The 21845-nt window shown below is 45.0% G+C and overlaps 1 protein-coding gene across 3 annotated transcripts; it reads left to right on the top strand.

The window, feature by feature from the left end:
* Window positions 1–209: 209 nt before the first annotated feature.
* Window positions 210–20154, top strand: Gas8 (growth arrest specific 8). Of its 3 annotated transcripts, none has more exons than XM_027410577.2 (11): window positions 210–357; window positions 1873–1959; window positions 6880–7077; window positions 7913–8119; window positions 9416–9470; window positions 10371–10576; window positions 11579–11746; window positions 12099–12185; window positions 13840–14049; window positions 16760–16825; window positions 19882–20154. In XM_027410577.2, the coding sequence occupies exons 1-11, from the start codon at window positions 355–357 to the stop codon at window positions 20029–20031; spliced, it is 1437 nt and encodes a 478-aa protein (XP_027266378.1). In that variant the 5' UTR covers window positions 210–354; the 3' UTR covers window positions 20032–20154. The 3 variants fall into 3 exon arrangements, with proteins under 3 accessions (XP_027266378.1, XP_027266379.1, XP_027266380.1); XM_027410578.2 differs by having other exon boundaries at window positions 339–357; window positions 6834–7077; window positions 19882–20031; XM_027410579.2 differs by lacking the exons at window positions 210–357; window positions 1873–1959; window positions 6880–7077; window positions 9416–9470 and having other exon boundaries at window positions 7988–8119.
* Window positions 20155–21845: the final 1691 nt, after the last annotated feature.

A 21845-nucleotide genomic window follows, 5' to 3' on the forward strand; every position in this document is an offset into this window, starting at 1 on the left:
GGAACTGAGCTTGGGTGGCAGAGTAATCATTTAGACATCTATTCTCTCTGGAGAACCGAGGGAATCACAGTCGTCCCTTTTGGAGCTCAAGTTCTAGCGGGAAGGAGAGCAGTCATACATTGAATGCAACATCCCGCAGCAGCTAGCTGTTTATCTCTTCTTCTGGCACGTCGTTAAGGACGCACTCCCCGTTGTCTAGGTCTCTGGAGGTGGGTGGGGCAGCGGCGGCGCTAGGAGACTCTCGCGATGATATGAGAACCAACGCGGGATCTGGTTTGGGTTGCCAGGAGACAACGCAGCCTCTGTAGACCAGCGCCTGCCCCGGAGTAGTATCGGTGTTTGACTGCTGGCAACATGGTGAGCTGGGCCGGTGCTCTGGCTCTCCAGTGCACCCAGAATCTGGGGTGAACAGGGGGACTTTGGCGTAGAAATGCAGATAGGGTTGGGTCCCGGGGACTGGGAGGCCTGGGGTTAGCGGCCTGCAGTTTTGGATTACTAGAATTGAGAGCTTCCGTGAGGTCCCAGTTGGAGAGGCCAGGCTGCCAGGGCCTGCATACACTCGAACTTCTGTTCTCTGGGATGGTCGCCGAATTTACCAGACTGAGAGCCTGGTGTTCAAAGTGACCAGAAGTCAGAAGCTGAGTCCGCCAAATCCTTGGAATCTAGGATTCCACCTCATACGGGCTCTGAGGCTCTTAAGGGTCCGCAGGGAGCAGAGTCCAGCTCAGGAGAAACCCTGGGAACTCTGAGGTGGAGAGCCTGGTGCATACCATGGTGGCTAGAGGGCCCTCTCTACTGAGGTGTGTGGAGAGTGTCGAGTGTCACAGCGCGATCAGGATATCACCCATCACCTTGGGTGTGCAGAGACCTCAGGCTCCTCAGACTTTCCTCATATAATGAGGCCCTTCTCTTTAGGATACGGGTGTTGTCATTAATGCCGATTCTTGACAGGTGTGCCAGGAGGCGGGTCCTGAGCTGGTGGGGTGGCTTTCCTCTGTGAGAGCTCCTGGCTGGAAACATCGTGGATTATCAACTACTGTTGAGTTTAACCTGAAAGCTTATCAAAACTGCTAAGATGAAGCAGGACCCTGTGAGCAGTTTCCACATTTACAGACACTCTCAAGTGTGCAGTTCGCTCACTCCTGACTAGAGTTCTCTATAGTTTTATAGTTGGAAGAAACGAAGCTTCAGATTTGGTCATTGCCACGAGCTCACTCCTTCTACATTTACACTGATAAGAACTAGATCTTAGCCAAAAGGCTAATTTTCTATACTTATTGATAAGTTTCTTGCATGTGTTTCTGTGGTGGTTATGAGGCCAACATACTGCAGGGAGACATGGGATGTGTGTGTGTGCATTCCAGATAAGTCTTTCTTTTTCTTTTAGGTTTCCATACTCCCCCTCGAATGCTCCTTAATTTTAGCTTTCTTTCCCCATATTCCTTCCCTCAATCCCCTCTCCCTCTCCCAAATGAATTTTTCATTAAAAAAATTTTTTTTAACCACACCAGAGACATCCTTGCCTTATGTCCAGGAGTGAATGGGTTTGGAGTGAATCCCTTCTCCTTCCCTTTTTGGAAAGAGAAAGTGTTCTTTTCTGAAGAGGAAGATTTCTTCTTTGTGTTCCTCTAAATGTGTTAATGACCTCCCCTCCCACCATGTGTATGTGGTTCACAGTGTGTGTGTGTAGGGGAGGGGGTCAGTATAGTGATGCCTTCTAAGTGAGTGCTCCAGTCAGAGCATGTGAACAGCAGAGGTTGAGATTCTAGACAGGTGTGCCTTCTCCTAATGCCCGTGTAAGCAAATAGTCAAGGGGGATGGCATTAGATAGAGTGGCCTTTACTTACTCAGTCATCTCTTCTTCAAACAAAGGCGCCCAAAAAGAAAGGGAAGAAAGGCAAAGCCAAGGGCAACCTGGTTGTTGATGGACTCGCACCAGAGGACATGACGAAGGAGCAGGTGAGCACAGCCTTGTCATCTGGTCCCAGGGTGGGCACTTCGACAGATGTGTTGTGAACTCATCCCACTCTGCTTGTCCATCTCCTCTCAGTCTGCCCAGATGTAACATGCCTATTCTATGTCTGTAGTTTCCATCACCTCCACATTACATATTTTTATTTTTATTTATTTTGGTTTTTTGAGACAGGGTTTCTCTGTGGCTTTGGAGGCTGTCCTGGAACTAGCTCTTGTAGACCAGGCCGGTCTCGAACTCACAGAGATCCGCCTGTCTCTGACTCCTGAAAGCTGGGACTAAAGGCATGCGCCACCATTGCCAGGCCACATTACATTTTGTTTGTTTGTTTGTTTGTTTCTCTGTGTAGCTTTGGAGCCTATCCTGGCACTCGCTCTGGAGACCAGGCTGGCCTTGAGCTCACAGAGATCCGCCTGCCTCTGCCTCCCGAGTGCATTACATATTTTTAAAAAATGCAATACATCCATGTGAAGAAACTTTAATAGGAACTTGGAAGGAGCTCCCCTCCCCGAAGCCATCACCCCTGGAACATAATAGCTATTTTTAACTTTGTGTATTTTCTTTCTTTCATTCTTCTCTCTCTGTCTCTCTGTCTCTCTCTCTCTTTTCTGAGACAGGGTTTCTCTGTGTAGCTTTGGAGCCTATCCTGGCACCCGTGTGCTGGGATTAAAGGCGTGTGCCACCAACACCCGGCTTCTTATCTTTTTTACATGCCCATTGTTCATAGAGCTGATACATATGTGATAATACATATGTGTCATTCTTTGTTTGCCAGTAAACATTATAGCAAAAGGAAAGTTTTTAGCCTAGTGTGATGGCTCATGTCTTAGGAGGCAAAGGCAGGTGGATCTCTGTGAGTTCAAGGCCAGTCTGATCTATACAGGCAGTTCCAGGACAGCCAGAGCTACAGAGAGAGGCTTTGTTTCAAAAATCCAAAAAAAGAGGGCTGGAGAGATGACTCAGCGGTTAAGAGTACTAACTATTTTTCCAGAGGACCCTGGTTCAAACATTACCAGCACCCATATGGCAGCTCACAACTGTCTGTAACTCTAGTTTAGGAGATCTGAAGATCTGATACCTTCACCTCAGTGCACATAAAATAAAGATTAAAAAAATTAAAAAGAAATCCAAAAAAGAGGAAAGTTGTTTCTTTTTAAGTGGGAAGTTTTATTGGGAGAAATGGAAGGGAGTGGATAAAGAAAAGGAAGATGGGGGGAGAGAAGAGAAAGAGGGGAGAGAGACAGAAAGAGAAGAGAGAGACAGGAAAAGTCTTGTCTGCCTTTTCAGAGGAATAACAGGAAAGAGAGAGGGAGTCGAGGAAAGTTTTAAAAGGAACATGACTTATTTAAAATCACATTGTTTCAATCTAATTAATCATCCACTATTTTTTAGATTATTGTTATTTCTTTTGTATGAGTTGGTTCTGGGTCTGGGATTGAACTCAGGTTTCCAGGCTTGGTAGCAGATACCTTTACCTGCTGAACCATTTTGCTGGCCCCTCGTTGTTTTATTTTTGACAACACTTCCAACAAGGAATAGCCCTGTTAGAGCTGCCTCTTTCTTATTGACTGTGCTTAGTTTGGGAGGAGGTTTTCTTCCTTTATTTAATTTTTTGTTAAGGCACATGCTCTACTACTGAGCTATATCCCTGGTGTCTTTATTATATTTTTTGGGTAATGTTGAAGATTGAACTCAGGAAGGTAATGTCCTTATTTTAAACCACTTATGTATATTGATATAAAAGGCTAGAGGACATAATTATACAACATACAAGGCTCTTGAAAGCTACAGCATGTGGCAAGCATGGTGTATCAATGATGGCTGCCCTGTGAGATTTTCACACAAGACTGAAGGGTTATATACAAAGAGACTGAGTGATATAAGCTGAAATTGGAGTTGGACAAGGGTCGAGTATTGGTGATTTCAGAGGCAAAAGGCAAAAAAAAGAAAAAAATAAGAGCAAATTTCCATTCTTCAGCAACCAGGCATGACCACATGGTGCCTGCCTCGAAGTGACGTGTGTGATATCTTATATAGACAGCTGGAGCCTAACTTCTAATGACTTGTGGTACCGTACACTGCTGGCCAGTCTCAAGAAAAACAATCTGTGCTGGAAATTTACTACATACAAGACAATGAGATGTCCCACAATCCCTTGTACCCAGATATGGATCCTACACAAATTGCTAAGGAGATAAGACCAAATAACTTCCCCCTCAGCTACCATAGAAAACTTGCACCTGCTCCCAGTCATGTGAGACTTCTCTGGGAACTTGCCTGCTGCTTGCTTACAGCATGTTTCAATAAATTTTCTCTATTTTTGTAGTCTGTATAATCTTTTCATTTCTTTCTTTCTTTCTTTCTTTTTGTTTGTTTTTTGTTTGTTGAGACAGGGTTTTTCTGTATTGCTTTGGAGCCTGTCCTGGAACTCACTCTTTAGACCAGGCTGGCTTCAAACTCAGAGATCCACCTGCCTCTGCCTCTGAGTGCTGGGATCAAAGGTGTGTGCTACCACCACTTGGCTAAAATATGTTTTTAGGAACTGGATAGGTGGCTTGTTGGTTAAAAGTTCTGGCAGAGGGCCTACTCGGGTTTGATTCCCAGTACCCTCATAGTAACTCACAACCATCTGTAATTCCAATTCGGGGGCAGGGGGGCAGGGATGGATATCTGATGCTCTCCTCTGACCTCTACTGGCACCAAACATGTACATGGTGCACAGATATGCATGCAAAATATACGTTTTAAAAGATTTATTCACCTTTAATCCCAGCACTTGAGAGGCAGAGGTGGATGAATCTCTGTGAATTCAAGGCCAGCCTGGTCTGTACAGTGAGTTTTAGGACAGCCAGGGCTACACAGAGAAACCTTGTCTTAAAAAACAAAAGCAAAATAACTTTTATTCATTTTTATTTTGTGTGTGTGTGTGTGTGTGTGTGTGTGTGTGTGTGTGTGTGTGTGTGTGTGTGTTGCCTGCCTGTATGCATGTGTATCATGTATGTGCAGTGCCTACAGAGGCCAGAAGGTGGCTTCAGATCCTCTGAAACTGAATTTATAGATGGTTGTTAGCCACCACGTGGGTGCTGGGAACTGGATCTTGTTCCTCTGCAAGAGCAGCAAGTGCTTTTAACCACTGAACCATCTCTCTAGTCCCATGAATACTTCATTTTATGTACAGGAAAACCATTAGCAATTTAAGCAGAGGTGTGGTCAGGGGATCCAGTTTGTGTTTTGACTGAGATGGATGGATGAATGGAAAATAGACTGAATTTTAGGCTGTCCTGACATGCTATTTCTTGTACACTGTTTATTTCACATCTTTGGAGACTGAATCTTAATGTTTTAGTGTTCCAGTAGACTAAATGCCTGATGATACATACATACATAATCTGCAGAGCGGGGGCTGGTCTCCATGTACTATATGTTTGAAGCACAGTCTTGGAAGCCTTCAGAGTCCAGTAGGAAGCCAAGACTTGGTTTATATTTGTAGTCAGTTCACAGGTTGGTTGCCCTGTGGGTATTGAACTCTGGTGATTGTGTGTGTGTGTGTGTGTGTGTGTGTGTGTATACACATTTATACATATATAATTTGTTTGCATTGGTGTTTTGCCTGCATGTACGTCTCTGTGAAGGTGTCAGATCTTGGAGTTACAGTCAGTTTTTAGCTGCCACGTGGGTGCTGGGAATTGAACTCAGGTCCTCTGGAGAGCAGTCAGTGCTTTTAACCACTGAGCCATCTCTCCAGCCCCCGAACTCTGGTGTTCTTAGCTTTTTGAGTTTTCAAGAGAAGTTAGAAATTTGTTTATTTTAAGAAATCCAAATTGCTATTGCTGACATACTCTTAACATGATATGAGTCAAACAGAGCAGGGTTCTGTTTGGTGCCACCAAAGGCCCATGATGTGAAGACACTTGTCAGGCACTGTCGATGTGTATGACACCATGAGAGGCACTGGTCAGATTTTGGAGTGCCATGTTCTCCCATAGGCACCTAGCCCCTGCCCAGCACCCTTCCTTAGAATTACTTGTCTGCTTGCTGTCTTGTTTTTCAAAATGAAAAATATGGTTTCCCTGTGTGGAATGTATCTTGAGAGAGAAAATATTTCACAGTAACTGTCCTGGGACTGTGCCTAAAGATAACTAATTCTCACGGGAAGCAAGAGCCCAAGAAAGCTGAAAACCTGTCCTACTTTTCTCCTTAACCTATTTGCAGATTTATAATTGGCTCTGGACCAAGGAGCCCACTAATTTTGTGTAATTTTTTAATAGTAAGTATTTCCAGTGGTCTTTTTATTTTTATTTTAATCTTTTGTGGAGACACTTATGTGCTTCTGTGTAATTTTTATATCTCTTAGAGTTGATGTATTCCAATTTTCAAACATTTTCCTGTTTAAAATTGTTGTACATTATTTCCTTTTAAAGTTTTCTTTTTGTAGATAGTAACAATAGGAATACTAATATCTTTGAACAAAAATGATGCTTGTGTTTCTTTTGAGAAATTTCTTTTTTGTTTTTTGTTTTTTTTTTTTTTTGAAACAGATGTTTCTCTGTGAAACATTTCTGGCTATCCTGGAACTCACTCTGTAGACCAGGCTGGCCTGGAACTCACAGAGATCCACCTGCCTCTGTCTCCCGAGTACTGCGATTAAAGGCATGTGTCATCATTGCCCGGCTTGAGAAATTTCTTAAAAGAATCCAGGAGTTTCTGAACAGATAAAATTGTTTTGTAATTCTTTGCCAACTTTGAGAGACTTTTGCTATTTACTGTCTCTGGAGCCTTCCTGCTTTGTATTTTAACTTTTGTAAAATGGCCCCTCCCTTTTTCTTCCCTGCTTCCCTTGGTCCACACACTGTGATGGTAGATGGGCTCCTGCAGGGTACCTCATTTGATGCCCTGTGCCTGGTCAGGTCGAGGAACATGTTTCGCGTATCCGGGAAGAGCTGGACCGAGAACGAGAGGAGCGCAACTACTTTCAGTTAGAACGTGACAAAATCCACACCTTCTGGGAGATAACAAGAAGGCAGCTGGAGGAAAAGAAGGCTGAGCTTCGAAACAAAGACCGTGAGATGGAGGAGGCAGAGGAGAGGCACCAGGTGGAGATTAAGGTGAGTGGAGTTGGTCTGTCTGTCTCCACCAGAGTCATGGTGCAGCAGCACAGGAAGGAGGCTGGGTGGGGACATTTTCTGTTCTTCTTTGGAAATAGACTCCTTTGCTTATGTTCTTTGTACTGTGAACAAGAGGCAATTTTTCAAAAAGAGTCCAAGGAAGTTTGCAAAGGTGATTTGGCTGTGTCGTTTGTCACCACATTGATCACCAGGGTTGATTCTGTTGACTAACCTGGACTAGGTGAGTATCCAAAGCCTCCTGCATGGCTACATGCGTGGTCTGTGGAAGAGGACCACTTACTCTGATGAAAGAAGACTGTGGTAAGGTCTAAGTGCAAGTGTGCCAAGAACTGCTATGAATTCAGCCAAGCAAAATTGGAAAGTATTTAAAGCATAGAGCTAGGCATGGTGGTACATGCCTGTAATCCCAGCATTTGGGAGGTAGATGTAAGAGGACCAGGAGTTCAAGGTCAACTTTAGTTATGTAAATAGTTTGAGGTCAGCCTGGGCTATGGGAGACCCTGTTTCAAAACAAACAAGAATATGAGGTTTTAATTTTTATTCAAATTGTTTTATAACTGAATGACCTGCCACAGTGTCCACCGTATTCCCGTTAGAACCTCCCAACAGTCTCTGAAGAGGACAAGGTAAAGCAGTCTCATTCTAGTAGCAGGAAAGACCCTGCAAGTTCTGAGTATTTCATTTGCAGCCTCTGTGAATGGCAGGAGTATGAGCAGGCCGCCCTCTACAGTTCTGCCTCTTAGCTGCCTGTGAGCTGGGCATGCACTGGGGCTTCAGATGAGCATGTGGCACCCCACCCCCACGCTCTTTGCAGGTGTACAAACAGAAAGTAAAGCACCTGTTGTATGAGCACCAGAACAACCTAGCCGAGGTGAAGGCTGAGGGCACTGTGGTCATGAAGCTGGCCCAGAAGGAGCACCGCATGCAGGAGGGTGTACTGAGAAAGGACATGCGGGCACTGAAAGTGGAGCTCAAGGAGCAGGAGCTGGCTAACGAGGTGGTGATAAAGAACCTTCGTCTGGTAGGTACAGCCTGTAGTTTGATGCTATGGAAAAGTGAACCTAGATGCCAGAACTAGGTCTTTGACATCTAGGGATTTGTGTTTTTGTGCAAAAATGATTAGTGGTTTTTAACAAATAAGTTAGCAAAACTTTTATTCAAATTTGTAATATGTAGGGGCAGAAGAAATGGCTTAGCAGTTAAGAGCACTGACTATCCTTCTAAAGACCTGGGTTCAATTCCTAGCACCCATATGGCAGCTCACAACCATCAGTAATTCTAGTTCTAGAGGATCCAACAGCTTCTTCTGAATTCTGTGAACACCCAGGCACACATATTGTATGCATGTAGGCAAAATACCCATACACATAGAATAAAACTCTGAGCTGGCTCAGTGCTTAAGAGTGCTGGTTGCGGCCGGGCGGTGGTGGCCATTGCCTTTAATCCCAGCACTCGGGAGGCAGAGGCAGGCGGATCTCTGTGAGTTCAAGACCAGCCTGGTCTACAAGAGCTAGTTCCAGGACAGCCTCCAAAGCCACAGAGAAACCCTGTCTCAAAAAACCAAAAAAAAAAAAAAAAAAAAAAAAAAAGAAGAAAAAAGAAAAAAGAGTACTGGTTGCTCTTACAGAAGACCCTAGTTCAATTCCCATTACCCATATGGTGATTCACAACTGTATATAACTCCAGTTCTAAAGGTTATGATGTCTTCTTCTCCATAAGCACCAGGCATGCAGATGGTATAGACATAATACTCGATCACATAAAATCAAATAATTAGATAATAAATCTTATTTAAAAATGTAGCATGTAATTGCTCATTAAAATAATCTTTGAGTTGGGTGTGGTAGTGCACAGGAGAAAGAGGCAGAGGCAGGTGGATCTCTGCATTGAAGGCCAGCCTGGTCTACGGAGCGAGTTCCAGGATGGCTAGTGCTAAACAGAGAAACCCTGTCTCAAAAAACCAGAATAATCAGCATCTGTGTGTACTGCTCTAAGCAATAGTGAGGCAGGCTAGCAGGAGCTGTGTAAGGCTCCATGTAGATGTGACTGCTGATTCTGGCTTTGGAAAGGTTGTACAGTGCTCATGTCTGCACTGTCTGTCAGACTCAGAGGTGTCTCCCCTGAAGGAAGTGAGTTATGTATGAAATGTGGAGGTTCTCCAAGCCGTGTCATTGGGCATATTCTATGATATGGCGGTAAGGAGAGTCCAGGAAGTAGCAGCAGCACAGGAGTTACTAAACTGAGTTTTCCCACACATAGTAGGGTCGTGGGCCTCTCTGTCTGGCTTTCTAGTAACACCCCCTTTTCATTTGTACAGAAACATGCTGAGGAGATGACCAAGATGCGAAATGACTTTGAAAGGCAAGTTCGAGGTCAGTTTCGCAGATGTGCAGGGTGTATGTAGGATGCTGTCAGGGAGCCCCTCCCATCACTGCTTAGTAACTTAAGGCACATAAACCATGTTAAAACAGCTCAGTCTCTCTCTCTCTCTGTCTCTGTCTCTCAGTCTCTCTCTCCGTCTCTCTCTCTCTCTTTCTCTCACACACACACAGATAGAGAGAGAGAGACAGACAGACAGACAGGCAGACAGAGGGGAGAAGAAGACAGAAAGTAAATTTTGTTTTGTTTTTTTTGTTTTTGTTTTTTCTCTGTGTATCCTTGGCTGTCCTGCAACTCACTTTGTAAACCAGACTAATCTCGAACTCACAGAGATCCGCCTGCCTCTGCCTTCTGAGTGCCGGGATTAAAGGTGTGAGCCACCATGTCTGGATCAAGAGAGAGAATATTTCTGAAGCCAACAGATTCATTCAGAGCCATAGAAAAACTCATTCCCATGTGAATGTGGCAAGCTGTGATTACCACTCATGTCTCCATTTCTGTCTAAAGCCAGCCGTTAGCAGCACATAGCACTTTGTTCAGGCTCCTGGATTTCAGAGCCTTCCATGCCAGAAGTCCATCTGCTTTATTGACTGAGCCCTATGGTGTGTGGCTGGACAGCCACATAGGCCATGGTTAGTGTGCACTGAGTTAGTGTGGGACACCCACTGCAAACACTGATTATCATAGACAGAGGAAAGGTGATAGTGGCCTATGTGCTGAATATGTCACTTGCAGGAAAAGTTCCACCAAAGCCAATCTGACTATGGCAGAGTGACCTGTGTAACTTACATTCTGGCCCTGATGGTATTCTTGAGCACTGTTTATTGGTTCCATCTTTTCTTGTGGCTTCGGGTCACCTGTTCTAAGCTGCTGTGTGTGCTGTTGCCTTTCAGAAATTGAGACCAAGTATGATAAGAAGATGAAGATGCTGAGAGATGAGCTTGACCTGCGGAGAAAGACTGAGATCCATGAGGTGGAGGAGAGGAAGAATGGCCAGATCAGTACGCTGATGCAGCGTCATGAGGAGGCCTTCACTGATATCAAGAACTACTACAATGACATCACTCTTAACAACCTGGCCCTAATCAATTCCCTCAAGGTACTGATGTGGTCTGGGAGGCATGCGCAGGGCCTGGGATGCAGACCCAATCTTCAGTCCCACCAGATCTAACACTCCATTCTACAATAATATCCCTCTGTTACTCTCAGATAAAATTAAAGGTGTTCTGACATGTAGAGGCCTAGGCAGGGTTACAGTAGGCAGTATGTATTGACTGGAGTGTGGCCACACTTAGCAGCTGTTACAGTGTGTAGGTGCTGAGAGGATTGTGTCAGGAGTTCATCCCATCAATCACTGCTTGGTAACTGGGGAAACATAACCCTGACACTGGCAGGATTTCCCCAGTAGAGAACTGACTTTGGTCTAAACAAATGCAACCCCTCAGTCTGCATGGAAGTTCTGTTCCTAACATAATTCAGAAGGTCAAAACTGCCAAAATACTGCTTATATGAAAATAGGACTAGATCCTCAATATGCACATGACTGGTTGTCTCTTTGACACAGGGCCTCACTGGGTAGTTATAGATGTCCTAGAACTCACCGGTGTAACCAGGCTGGCCTCAAACTCTCAGAGATCCACCTGACTCTGCTTCCTGAGGGTTGAGATTAAAGGTGTGTACCACCATGCCTGCCTCAGGATCTGTTTTTACATGAGGGATTCCATAGCTGGATATGGTGGCACAACCTGTAATCCCAGTGCTGAAGAGACAGAGGCAGGAAAAGAACAAATTCAAAGCTAACCTAGGCTGGTTAGGGAACCATTGTCTTAAAAAAACAAAAAACAAAAAACAAAAAGTACCGGTGAGATGGTTCAGTGAGTAAAAGTGCTTGACACGCAAACCTGATAACCTGAGTTAGAGCCCTAGAACCCTTAGTGGAAGGAGAAAATTAACTCCTGAAAGCTGTCCTCTAACCTCTACAGTGTACTGTGGCATGCACATCCACACTTTCACATGTCAAACACTAGCAATAAATAAAATAAAATTGAGGGCATTTGGCCAATTATCCCAGGCCAAGCCCCGACTGTGCACGTGCTAACAGGAACAGATGGAGGACATGCGGAAGAAAGAAGAGCACCTGGAGAGGGAGATGGCGGAGGTGGCTCTGCAGAACAAACGGCTGGCAGAACCTCTGCAGAGAGCAAGGGAAGAGATGAATGAGATGCAGAAGAGAATTGCGAGCTATGAACGGGACAAGCAGATCTTGATTGTGAGTTTCCTACTGAATTCTTTTCCCTCCTTTGAAGCATCTTCCCCTCCCTGCAGGCCCAGGAGGGAAGGCAAATGAGGGGATGTCTCCTGAGGCCTGTGTGAGCAGGACTCCTCCTTAGTGCAAGAAAGGGAGATATGGAGCTATAAGTAGCCAGGCGCTATTGTAGACTAGACCTAAGTTTTCCACACATTCCACTCATAGCTTAGGTAGGGCCCAGCTGCTGGAGTCTTCCAACCATTTGCTCCTGATGATTTTTTTTTCTGGCCATGCTGTCTCCAGGAGTCTGTGTTATGTGAGTGTCTGTGAATCCTAAGTATTTTATGTCCCCTACTCCCTAATTTCTCTGCAGTGTACGAAGGCACGTTTAAAGGTTGCTGAGAAAGATCTGAAAGACCTGCAGTGGGAGCATGAGGTACTGGAGCAGCGATTCATCAAGGTGAGCAGGTGTGGATGCCATGGCTGGGCTATGGATTTGGGAACTAGACATTTCCTCCTATCTACTCCTAATCTGCATTTTTGTTGTTTGTTTGTAAATAGGGTCTCACTGTCTCATTCAGCCTGGTCATGAACTCCTGGGATCTGGCACCCTCCTAACTTAGCCTCCTGAGTAGCTGGAATTATAGGTGTGTGTGCACATAACTTTTGTTTTGTTTTTGGTTTCTATTTTTTGAGACAGGATTTTCTGTGTAGCCCTGGCTGTTCTAGAACTTGCTCTGGAGACCAGGCTGGCCTAGAAATCACAGAGATCCACCTGCCTCTACCTCCCAAGTGCTGGGATTAAAGGCATGCATCACCACCACCCAGCATGCATGCAACTTTTATGTGGAAAAAACTTGTGGTATATTTTGTAGAAGGCCCCAAATCTCATGAGAACCAGAATCCCTATCAATTTGTGGAGGAGACTTGGTCCCTGTGGTTTCATCTGTGTTGTACGTTTCTTAGTATTAACTTATTGCCTAATCATTGTAAAGAAACCATGGAGAGCCAGGTGATAGTGGCACATGCCTTTAATCCCAGCACTCAGGAGGCAGAGGCAGGTGGATCGCTGTGAGTTCGAGGCCAGCCTGATCTACAAAGGAGTTCCAGGACAGCCAGGGCAGCTATACAGAGAAACCCTCCAATAAAAAGGAAAAACAAAAACAAAAACAAAAAACCATAGAGTAAGCCAAGTGTGGGACACACCTATAAACCCAACTCTATAGTTCAGTGTCAGCCTGGACTACATGAGGAGACTCTGTCTCAAAATGAATGAATGAATGAATTAATCATTGCATCTTATGACTTTGATAAAGAAACAAAAAACAACATCCTTTAACCTGAATTCCCAGAGTCACACATTTGTTGTGACTTTCCTGTACTATTCATATGTGAAAGCCCTCTTACTATTAGGAATGAAATATCACTTTGCTTATACTGCAGCTTTTATTTCTTTTTTGGGGGGGGGTTGTTGGTGTTCATGTTTTTTTTCCTGTAACTAGGGGGCTAAGGTCAGGGTCAGTATGGGTGAGGGATGCGGACTGCATCTTGCTCAGGTCTTTGTGCTATGGCTGCAGTTCTTCTAAGGCCTGGGTCTCTCTGTGTGTGGTGCCCTCCCTGGGCTGGTGGTCCTGGGTTCTGTAATGAAAGCAGGCTGAGCAAGCCATGAGGAACAAGCCATTAAACAGCATCCTCTACAGCCTCTGAATCAATTCCTGCCTCCAGGTTCCTGCCCTGCTTGAGTTCCTATTCTGAGTTCCTTCAATGATGGACTATAATGTAGAAGTATGAGCCAAATAAGCCCTTTCTTCTCCAAGTTGCTTGGTCATGGTGTTTCATCACAGCAATAGTGACCCTAATTAGAATAAGTGGTAATGCTGACTCCCCTCTCTTACCTTCTGCTGTGTGCCAAACTACAAACTTTTCATTCTGTGCACATAGGGTACAGTGCAGGCAGTGTGGACAGCAAAGGACCATGTGCCATGGGTGTGGCGATAGTGAAAGTGACCCTTCTACAGAAGCAACATACTTAGGGCGGGTGGGAAGTGGTTTCTCCCTAAAGAGATATCTCCTGTGAGGGTCCTTGTTGCTCACTCCAGTCTTATTGTCCCCAGGTGCAGCAGGAGAGAGACGACCTCTATCGTAAATTCACTGCAGCCATCCAGGAGGTGCAGCAAAAGACAGGCTTCAAGAACCTGTTGTTGGAGCGTAAACTGCAGGCACTGAATGCTGCAGTGGAGAAGAGGGAGGTGCAGTTCAACGAGGTGCTGGCAGCCTCCAACTTGGATCCTGCAGCACTAACGCTTGTGTCCCGAAAACTGGAGGTAAGTGCTGATGGCCTTGTGGGTCACAGTGTTTGTTTTCCATGGTGGGTCTTTCAGTCCTGTGCTTTGCCTTCTTGGATGGCACAGAGACCCCCTCAGTGAAGTCAGGGGCTGCCATGGTTTCTGCATCTGAGAACAGAGCATGTGCTACAGGCCCTTGTGCACTGCACCTGTCCATTTCCGGTTTTGCTCCCTGCTCTGCCTCTCTTTTTTTTTTTTTTTTTTTGAGACAGGAATTCAGTATGTAGACCAAGCTGGCCTCAAACTCATAGACATCTGCCTTCCTCTGCCTCATGAATGCTGCCATTAAGGGCATGTACCATACGTAGCTTTGCGGTCTGTCCTGAGCTGTCCTAGTCCCTCACTAACCCTATCCCTAACCTGCGTCTCTGGTGTCCCTGTTTTACCGTGGTCATGTGTGTGCCAAGCCTTGGCCTATAGTCAGACTTTCTTTGGACTGCCAGCTCCCAAATAATGACATGGAGGCTTCTTGTTAATTATGAAAGCTTTGCCTTAGCTTAGGCTTGTTCCCAACTAGCTCTTATAACTTAAATTAACCTGTTTATATTAATCTACATTCTACCCTGTGGTTCATTACCTCTGCTCAGTACTTTGCATTCTACTTCCTCAGTGTCTGGCTGGTGAATTCCACTGCCCAGCAACTGTAGAGTTTTAAAATTTATACAATTTTTTTTTTCCTTTAAAAACAATTAGGGCCAGGCAGTGGTGACACACACCTTTAATCCCAGCACTTGGAAACAGAGGCCAGCATGGTCCATAGAGTGAGTTTCAGGACAGCCAGGGCTACACAAAGAAACCCTGTCTACAAAAACAAAACAAAACAAAAAACCACAGACAAAATGAAAACCAAACATACAAAAAAAAATAAAGTAAAATAAAATTAGGGCCTGGGTAGATGGTTGGTAAAACCTTATTGTAGAAGCATGAGGACCAAAGTTTGGATTCCCAGCACCTACAAGAAAAGCTGGCTGTGTTGGTGTGTGCACCTGAATTTGAGCTTTCTATTGCTGTGATAAAATATCATGACTAAAAATAATTTGGGAGAAAGGGTTTATTTCACTTACATGTAGTGTAAATTGAGTATTTTCTCTAATTTTGCTAAATGCAAATGGATTAGGTAGTGTTACTCTCATTCTTTTGTGGGGAGAGGTGTTCAAGACAGGGTTTCTCTGTGGCTTTGGAGGCTGTTCTGGCACTCACTCTGTAGACCAGGCTGGCCTCGAACTCATGGAGATCCGCCTGCCTCTGCCTCCCAAGTGCTGGGATTAAAGGAGCGCACCACCACCGCTTGGCTATTACTATCATTCTTTTTTTTTTTTTTTTTAAAGATTTTTATTTATTTATTATGTATACAACATTCTGCTTCCATGTATATCTGCACACCAGAAGAGGGCACCAGATCTCATAATGGATGGCTGTGAGCCACCATGTGGTTGCTGGGAATTGAACTCAGGACCTCTGGAAGAGCAGTCAGTGCTCTTAACCTCTGAGCCATCTCTCCAGCCCTACTATCATTCTTAATAACTGTTTTTGTTGTAAGTAATCTTTCTATGTTAAATTAAAACCTTCCATTTTTAATTGTAAAGATTTGTTATTCAAATTGTTTTAATAAAACACAGATTGGCCAGTAGCCAGGCTGGAACTATAGGCAGGGTGACTAAACTAAGAATTCTGGGAAGAGGAAGGGCAGAGTCACAGAGTTACCAGTCAGACTGAGAGGAAGCAAGACGAGAATGCCTTACTGATAAAAGGTAATAAGCCATGTGGCTAAACATAGATAAGAATTATGGGTTCATTTAAATGTAAGAGTTAGTAATAAGCTACTGGCTGGGCATTTATAAGTAATTTGGAAAGCAGCTGCCGGGCATTTGGGGGTAGTCTTCTGCCTATACTTACATTTCTACATCTCAGTGCATCATGGTGGGGGCGGGGGGGGGGGGGGGCAGTCAGAGCAGGAACCTGAAGCAGAAATTGAAGCAGAAGCCATGGATGAATGCTGTTTACTGACTTGCTCCTCATATTTTCTCAGCCTGCTTTTGTTTGTTTGTTTCTCTTTTTTAAGACAGGATTTCTCTATGTAGCCCTGGCTGTCCTATCAACCTGTTGTCTTATCTCATCCCTGGTATACCCAGGACCACCTGCCCAGGGATGGTACCACTCACAGTGAGTGGGGCCCTTCTGCATCAATCATTAAGAAAATGCCCTATAGGCTAGTGATGCACACCTTTAATCCCAGCACTCAGGAGGCAGAAGCATGCAGACCTCTGTGAATTTGAGGCCAACCTGGCCTACAGACTGAGTTCGGGGACAACACAGAGAAAGCCTGTCTCAAAAACAAACAAAACAAAAGATGGAGAGCAATAGAGGATGACACCCAATATTGACCTCTGTCCTGTGTCACATGTCCTATGTCACACACACAGAGATCAACTGCTGTTTCATCTTGGCAGTTTGGTGCTTCATTGTAAGGATGTAGGCAATACAAAGATTCTACTGTTGTCCCCTTCTTGTTGTTCTTACAAGGAAAAGTATCTTGCCTTGGATACTTTTCCTGCTGACAAACTTGTGTGGATGCATGTATGGGCTGAGGCAACCTAGACTACTACTTCCTGAGCCTTTCTAACCCTAAGACTAGTGTCCACCTCTATCAGATGACGAATATTAAAGTCGCCCTTGTCTCTCTCCTTAGGATGTTCTGGAATCGAAGAATACCACCATCAAGGACTTACAGTATGAGCTGGCCCGGGTCTGCAAGGTATGTATGGCTCATCCCCATCCCCAGAGCCCCACCTTCTCCCTCAGGGCTGTCTCCTCCATAGAACTGTGCTCCTGTACCCAGCTTCAGCTTGTGAACATTCTAGATGAAGGAAGGGTCCCTGAGGCCCTCTCTCATTTCTTCTGCATGTTTCATTCAGAAGGTAGGTATGGTAATCCCCTTGTGATATGTCTTCATAGCCTTAGGGCTTGAGAGTGACCTAGTCCTGGCTTTGCTTATAGGTCTGCCTGGCACACACTTAGGACTCTGTCTCCTACCATGTTCAAATTTGTCTCTCCCTCACCCTTCTTTGCTCAGCTGGCCCCTCAGGCAGGCAGTTGGAAGTGTCTCTCTGCTCTTCCACATGAATGCTCACTGCAGTAAGTCACTCTCACCCTTTCGTTACCTTTGTGAATCTAAGGTAGCTCCATACCCTTACACACTAACATGTGTACCCACTGGACCCTGGCTGCCATCTGTCCCATGCACCTGAGAGAAGCCTGGGTTCTATATCTAGGTGGTCCTTAAGTGGACTGTTCTGCCTGTGTTTGCCCACTCTCTGGTCAAGGATTTACCAAGAACAGCCACCCCACAAGTCACATCCTTACTCTGTGGAGCAGGCATTGCATCTCTGTTTGTTGTTTAGGGCTTTATTGGGACATTTATGTTATATTGTTTTATTTTTTAAAAATATTTGTTTTGCTGGACAGTGATGGTGCACACCTTTTCCCCACCACTCTGGAGGCAGAGGCAAGCAGATCTCTGAGTTCCAGGACAACCAGGGTTACACAGAGAAACCCTGTCTCAAAAAATAAAAACAAACAAACAATTAACCCTAGACATAGGTAGGCAGTATCTGTTACTGCTTCCTAGACTCCATGCTGCTCAAGCTGCCCTGGCTTCCCAGCCGTCGCTAGAGGTCAGGCTAGAGCTTTACTTATCACACCTGTCCCTCAACTGACATGGCAGAGCAAAATTAGGGATAACTGCTGTGTGTGTAGCTCTTGGGGGCTGGGGATATCTTTGGCTTTTGTCTGATCAAGGTGTCTGAACCTGGGATGTCTGGTAACCAGAGCTCAGCCTCTGAGTTCTCTCTGGAACCCATCCTTATTTACCCTTTTCTCTCTATTTCAAGGAATAGTTCTGTTCACTAAACCACAGTGGGGATAATGAACCTTTTTGTTTTTGAGACACAGTCCTACTATATAACCCTGGCTGGCTTGGAACTCACTGTGTGGACCAGGACCTGTGTGCTTCTGCCTGAGTGCAGGGATTGCAGATGTGCACTAAATCCTAGCTAGTGACCTTTTCAGGCATTTGCTGTGAGTCTCACAGGCTCCAAGCATTCTCATTTCATTGAATTCATCAACACCTATAATCCTAGCACTTAGGGGTACTGAGGCAGGAGGGACATGAATTCAAAGGCAGCATAGGCTGCAAAGTAACACCCTGTCTCAGACAAATTAGTAAAACAAATTCAAGTCTTTAAAACTGTTTAGTGAAATTTTCCCAATTAAAAAATGTGCATTTTAGCTGGGCCATGGTGTTATACCCCTTTAATCCCAGTAGTTGGGAGACAGAGACAGGTGCAGATCTCTGCGTAAGTTCCAGACAGCCAGGGCTACACAGAGAACCACTGTCTTGAAAAACAAACAATCCAGCAAAAAGTGCATTTTGGGGGTTGGAAAAGATGGCTCATTGGTTAAGAACACTGGAGTGTAGTTCCCAGCATCCACATGGATGGCTCACAGCTGCCTGTAACTTCTGCTCCAAGGCATCTGAGTTTCTCTTCTGGCCTCTTTGGGCATCTGCACAATATGTACCTTCCCATACATACACCCACATACATATATGTAATAATAATAAAAAGTACTAGACATGCTTTTTTTGAGAGCTGGGTGTGGTGGCACACCCTTTAATGTTGCCACTCAGGAGGCAGAGACAGGTGGATCTTGGTAAATTATAGGCCAGCCAGGTCCATATATCAAGTTCCAGGACATCAATGGCTATATAGGGAGACCCTGAGTAAAGAGGAAAAAAATTTGCAAGGTGTATTGGTGTATGCATGTAATATTAGTACTCACATGGCTGAAACAGCAGGGTTTTTTTTTTAATTAAAAAATTTCATACAATATATTTTGATCATGTTTCTTCCTTTTCCCCCAACACCCCCTTCCCACTCAACTTTATGCTCTTTCTCTTTCAAAAACAAAAACAATAAAACCCATAAAAATGGAAAAACCTAAGACAGACAAATGCCAAAACAAAACAAATATGACAAAAAGTACACACACACACACACACACACACACACACACACACACACACACTCACAAAAAATGGAGTTTGTTTTGTGTTGGTCAACTACTCCTGGTCAAGGGACGTCCTAGAATATGGTTGTCTTGTCCAGTGGCACTGCATGGAGAAAACTAACTTTCCTTTGAAGCAGTGAGATTTTGAGTGCTAGGCTGTTCTGGGAGAAATAACAAATTCTAGCCAACCTGGACTATATAGTGGGGCCTTTTCCAAGACAAAAATGAAAACAAAACTCCAAAAAACAACAGAAGATTAGCAGAAAAACCCCACCCCACAAGGAAGGCGGGTGGGGTGGGGGGTGGTGGTGGTGGTGGTGGGGTGGGGGGTGTTGGTGTTGTTGACTCCAACAGCACTATTTCTGAGGTCCAATGCCCTCCAATTGTATCCTCTGCAGAGAGAGACACTGGGGTGAATCTCCAGAGGTAGGGAGTAGATGCCATTCTACTTTGACAGGGAAGGGATAGAGACCTTTACTGGGAAGTACTTGCTAAAGAGCCAGGAGTCCACCCAAGTCTCAGTTCTTCTGAGTTGGTCCTTATTGTGAGTGATTTGAGTTCATGACATAAAGGCATCAGCACTGCTGTAGCACAGAACAAACCATTGACCAATGCTTGGCCCAGATCTCCTACCCCTCCCCTCCATGGGATGGAGCCTACCTCTGAGTGGGCCATAGCATGTTGACTATGGTTCCCAGGCTGGAGTGAATTCCTTTTCTCCCTGACATTGCTCTGTCCTTTCAGGCCCACAATGACCTGTTGCGTACATATGAGGCGAAGTTATTGGCCTTCGGGATCCCCCTGGACAATGTGGGATTCAAGCCCCTGGAGACAGCAGTGATTGGACAGACACTGGGACAGGGCCCTGCAGGACTTGTGGGTGCCCCTACATAGCCACCTTCTGGGGCTTTTGCCTTTAGACTGCGTGCCTCACTTTGCAAGTGATACCCGTTCTACTCCAAGAACATCAGGTTTTTGTTTTGTACACTTCATCAGCAATGAACGTTGTCCACACTTCCTTTGCATTCTGTCTTTGTTGGGAAGAAGTACCTGCAAGGCTTCTGCTAAGGTCTCTTTGTCTACTTGATTCCATGTACTGCCCAGTTTGTGTCACACTTGCCCCTTTGAGTCCTGCCTCCAACCTCTGCAGTCCTTTCTCTGAGTGTACCTCTGAGTACTAACCTTCCAGCAAGATGGTACCTCATTGTCCTTTGTTTAGCATGAAGCCCATGTTCTTGATTTGGCTGGGCAGAGCAAGAGAAGACTGGCAGGCTTCCTCCTTTGGGCCAGGCTCTGTACAACCTCCCCTGGTAGGTGGTATAGAACCATGGGTTCAATAGCAGAGACTTGTGAAATTTATAAGACTCTGTCCTAGTTTTGTTTTCTGTTGCTGTGATAAACACTGTGACCAAAAGCAACTTGGAGGAAGAAATGGTTTATTTCAGCTTAGAACTTTCAGGTCACACTATCACTGAGGAAGGCAGGGAAGAAACCTGGAGGCAAGAACCCAAGCAGAGACCATGGGGGCATGCTGCTTACTGGCTTCCTCTCCATGGCTTTTCTTATACAACTCAGGGAGCACTTTGCCCAGAGGTGGCACTGCCCACAGTGGGCTGGGCCCTCCAACGTCAATCATTAATCAAGAAAATGGTTCAACAACTTGACAACAAGCCACCTCATGGTGGCATCTCCTCAGTTAAGATTTCCTTATCCAGATGTGACGCTAGCCTGTGTGAGATTGGCAAAAAACTAACCAGTGCCATCTCCTTTGTGATGCTGAAAACCTAAAAGAAGCCCAGAAAGTGCTGGAAGACAGTGAGTGGCCTCAGTACAAGAGTTGCTTGGTCTTTGTCTCCCTGGGAGAATTCAGCTTCATATTCCAGCTGGGCTAGCTGGGTTTTAGGAGACAATCCTAACCTTTCTGAGGACTGAGGATGGGACAAGTCCTCTTTTGGATAGCTCCATGGAGTCCATGAACCTGCTAGATGTGAAAATGACCACAGGCTTCAATGGCAGTAGCAAGTGAAGGGATGGAAGCAAGGTAAGGCCACATTGTGAGCTGAGGTGTGCTTGGTTGAGAACCTATGAGTCACCTTTGGGCTGGCCTCTTACAGAGCGTGAGTATACTGAAAGGAGGGAAGAGGAAGGGGAAAGAGAAAACAGGAAGTGGGGCTGGACTGTAAAAGCTCAAACCCTGCTTCTAGTGATAGACCTCTTCCAGCAAAGGCTTCACTTCCTTAACCTTCCCAAACAGTACAACCAAGTGGGGAGAAAGTGTTTAAACAAAAGAGCCCATATAGAACATTTTTTCACCATACCATTATACTACAGATTCCTGTATAAAGTTTGGAAGTTACAGATGATTGTAAGCCACAATATAGATGCTAGGAGCTGAACCTTTTCCCCTTCAAGAGCAACAAGTACTCTTTTGTTTAATTTTTTCAAAACAGGGTTACTCTGTATATGCCCGGCTGTCCTGGAACACTCTCTGTAGACCAGAGTGGCCTAGAACTCATATATCTGCCTGCCTCTGCTTCTGAGTACTGGAACTGAAGATGTGTGCCACCGGCTTAAAAAAATACTCTTAATTACTGAGGCATCTCTCCATACCCAGTAGCACTTTCTTTATGAAAGAGCTCTATCTTCAAGCACAGCCATGGGTCTGGAGATATACTTTCCATAGAAGAACAGGTGCTGGGAGTACAGAC

Source organism: Cricetulus griseus, chromosome 3, assembly GCF_003668045.3.
Source record: "Cricetulus griseus strain 17A/GY chromosome 3, alternate assembly CriGri-PICRH-1.0, whole genome shotgun sequence".
Taxonomy (NCBI): domain Eukaryota; kingdom Metazoa; phylum Chordata; class Mammalia; order Rodentia; family Cricetidae; genus Cricetulus; species Cricetulus griseus.

Bases quoted from the DNA above. Each gene is read 5' to 3' on its own strand.
- Gas8 (XM_027410577.2), top strand. The intron at 1,960-6,879 runs GTGAGCACAGCC...GTGCCTGGTCAG, and splicing joins AGGACATGACGAAGGAGCAG to GTCGAGGAACATGTTTCGCG. The intron at 11,747-12,098 runs GTGAGTTTCCTA...ATTTCTCTGCAG, and splicing joins GGGACAAGCAGATCTTGATT to TGTACGAAGGCACGTTTAAA.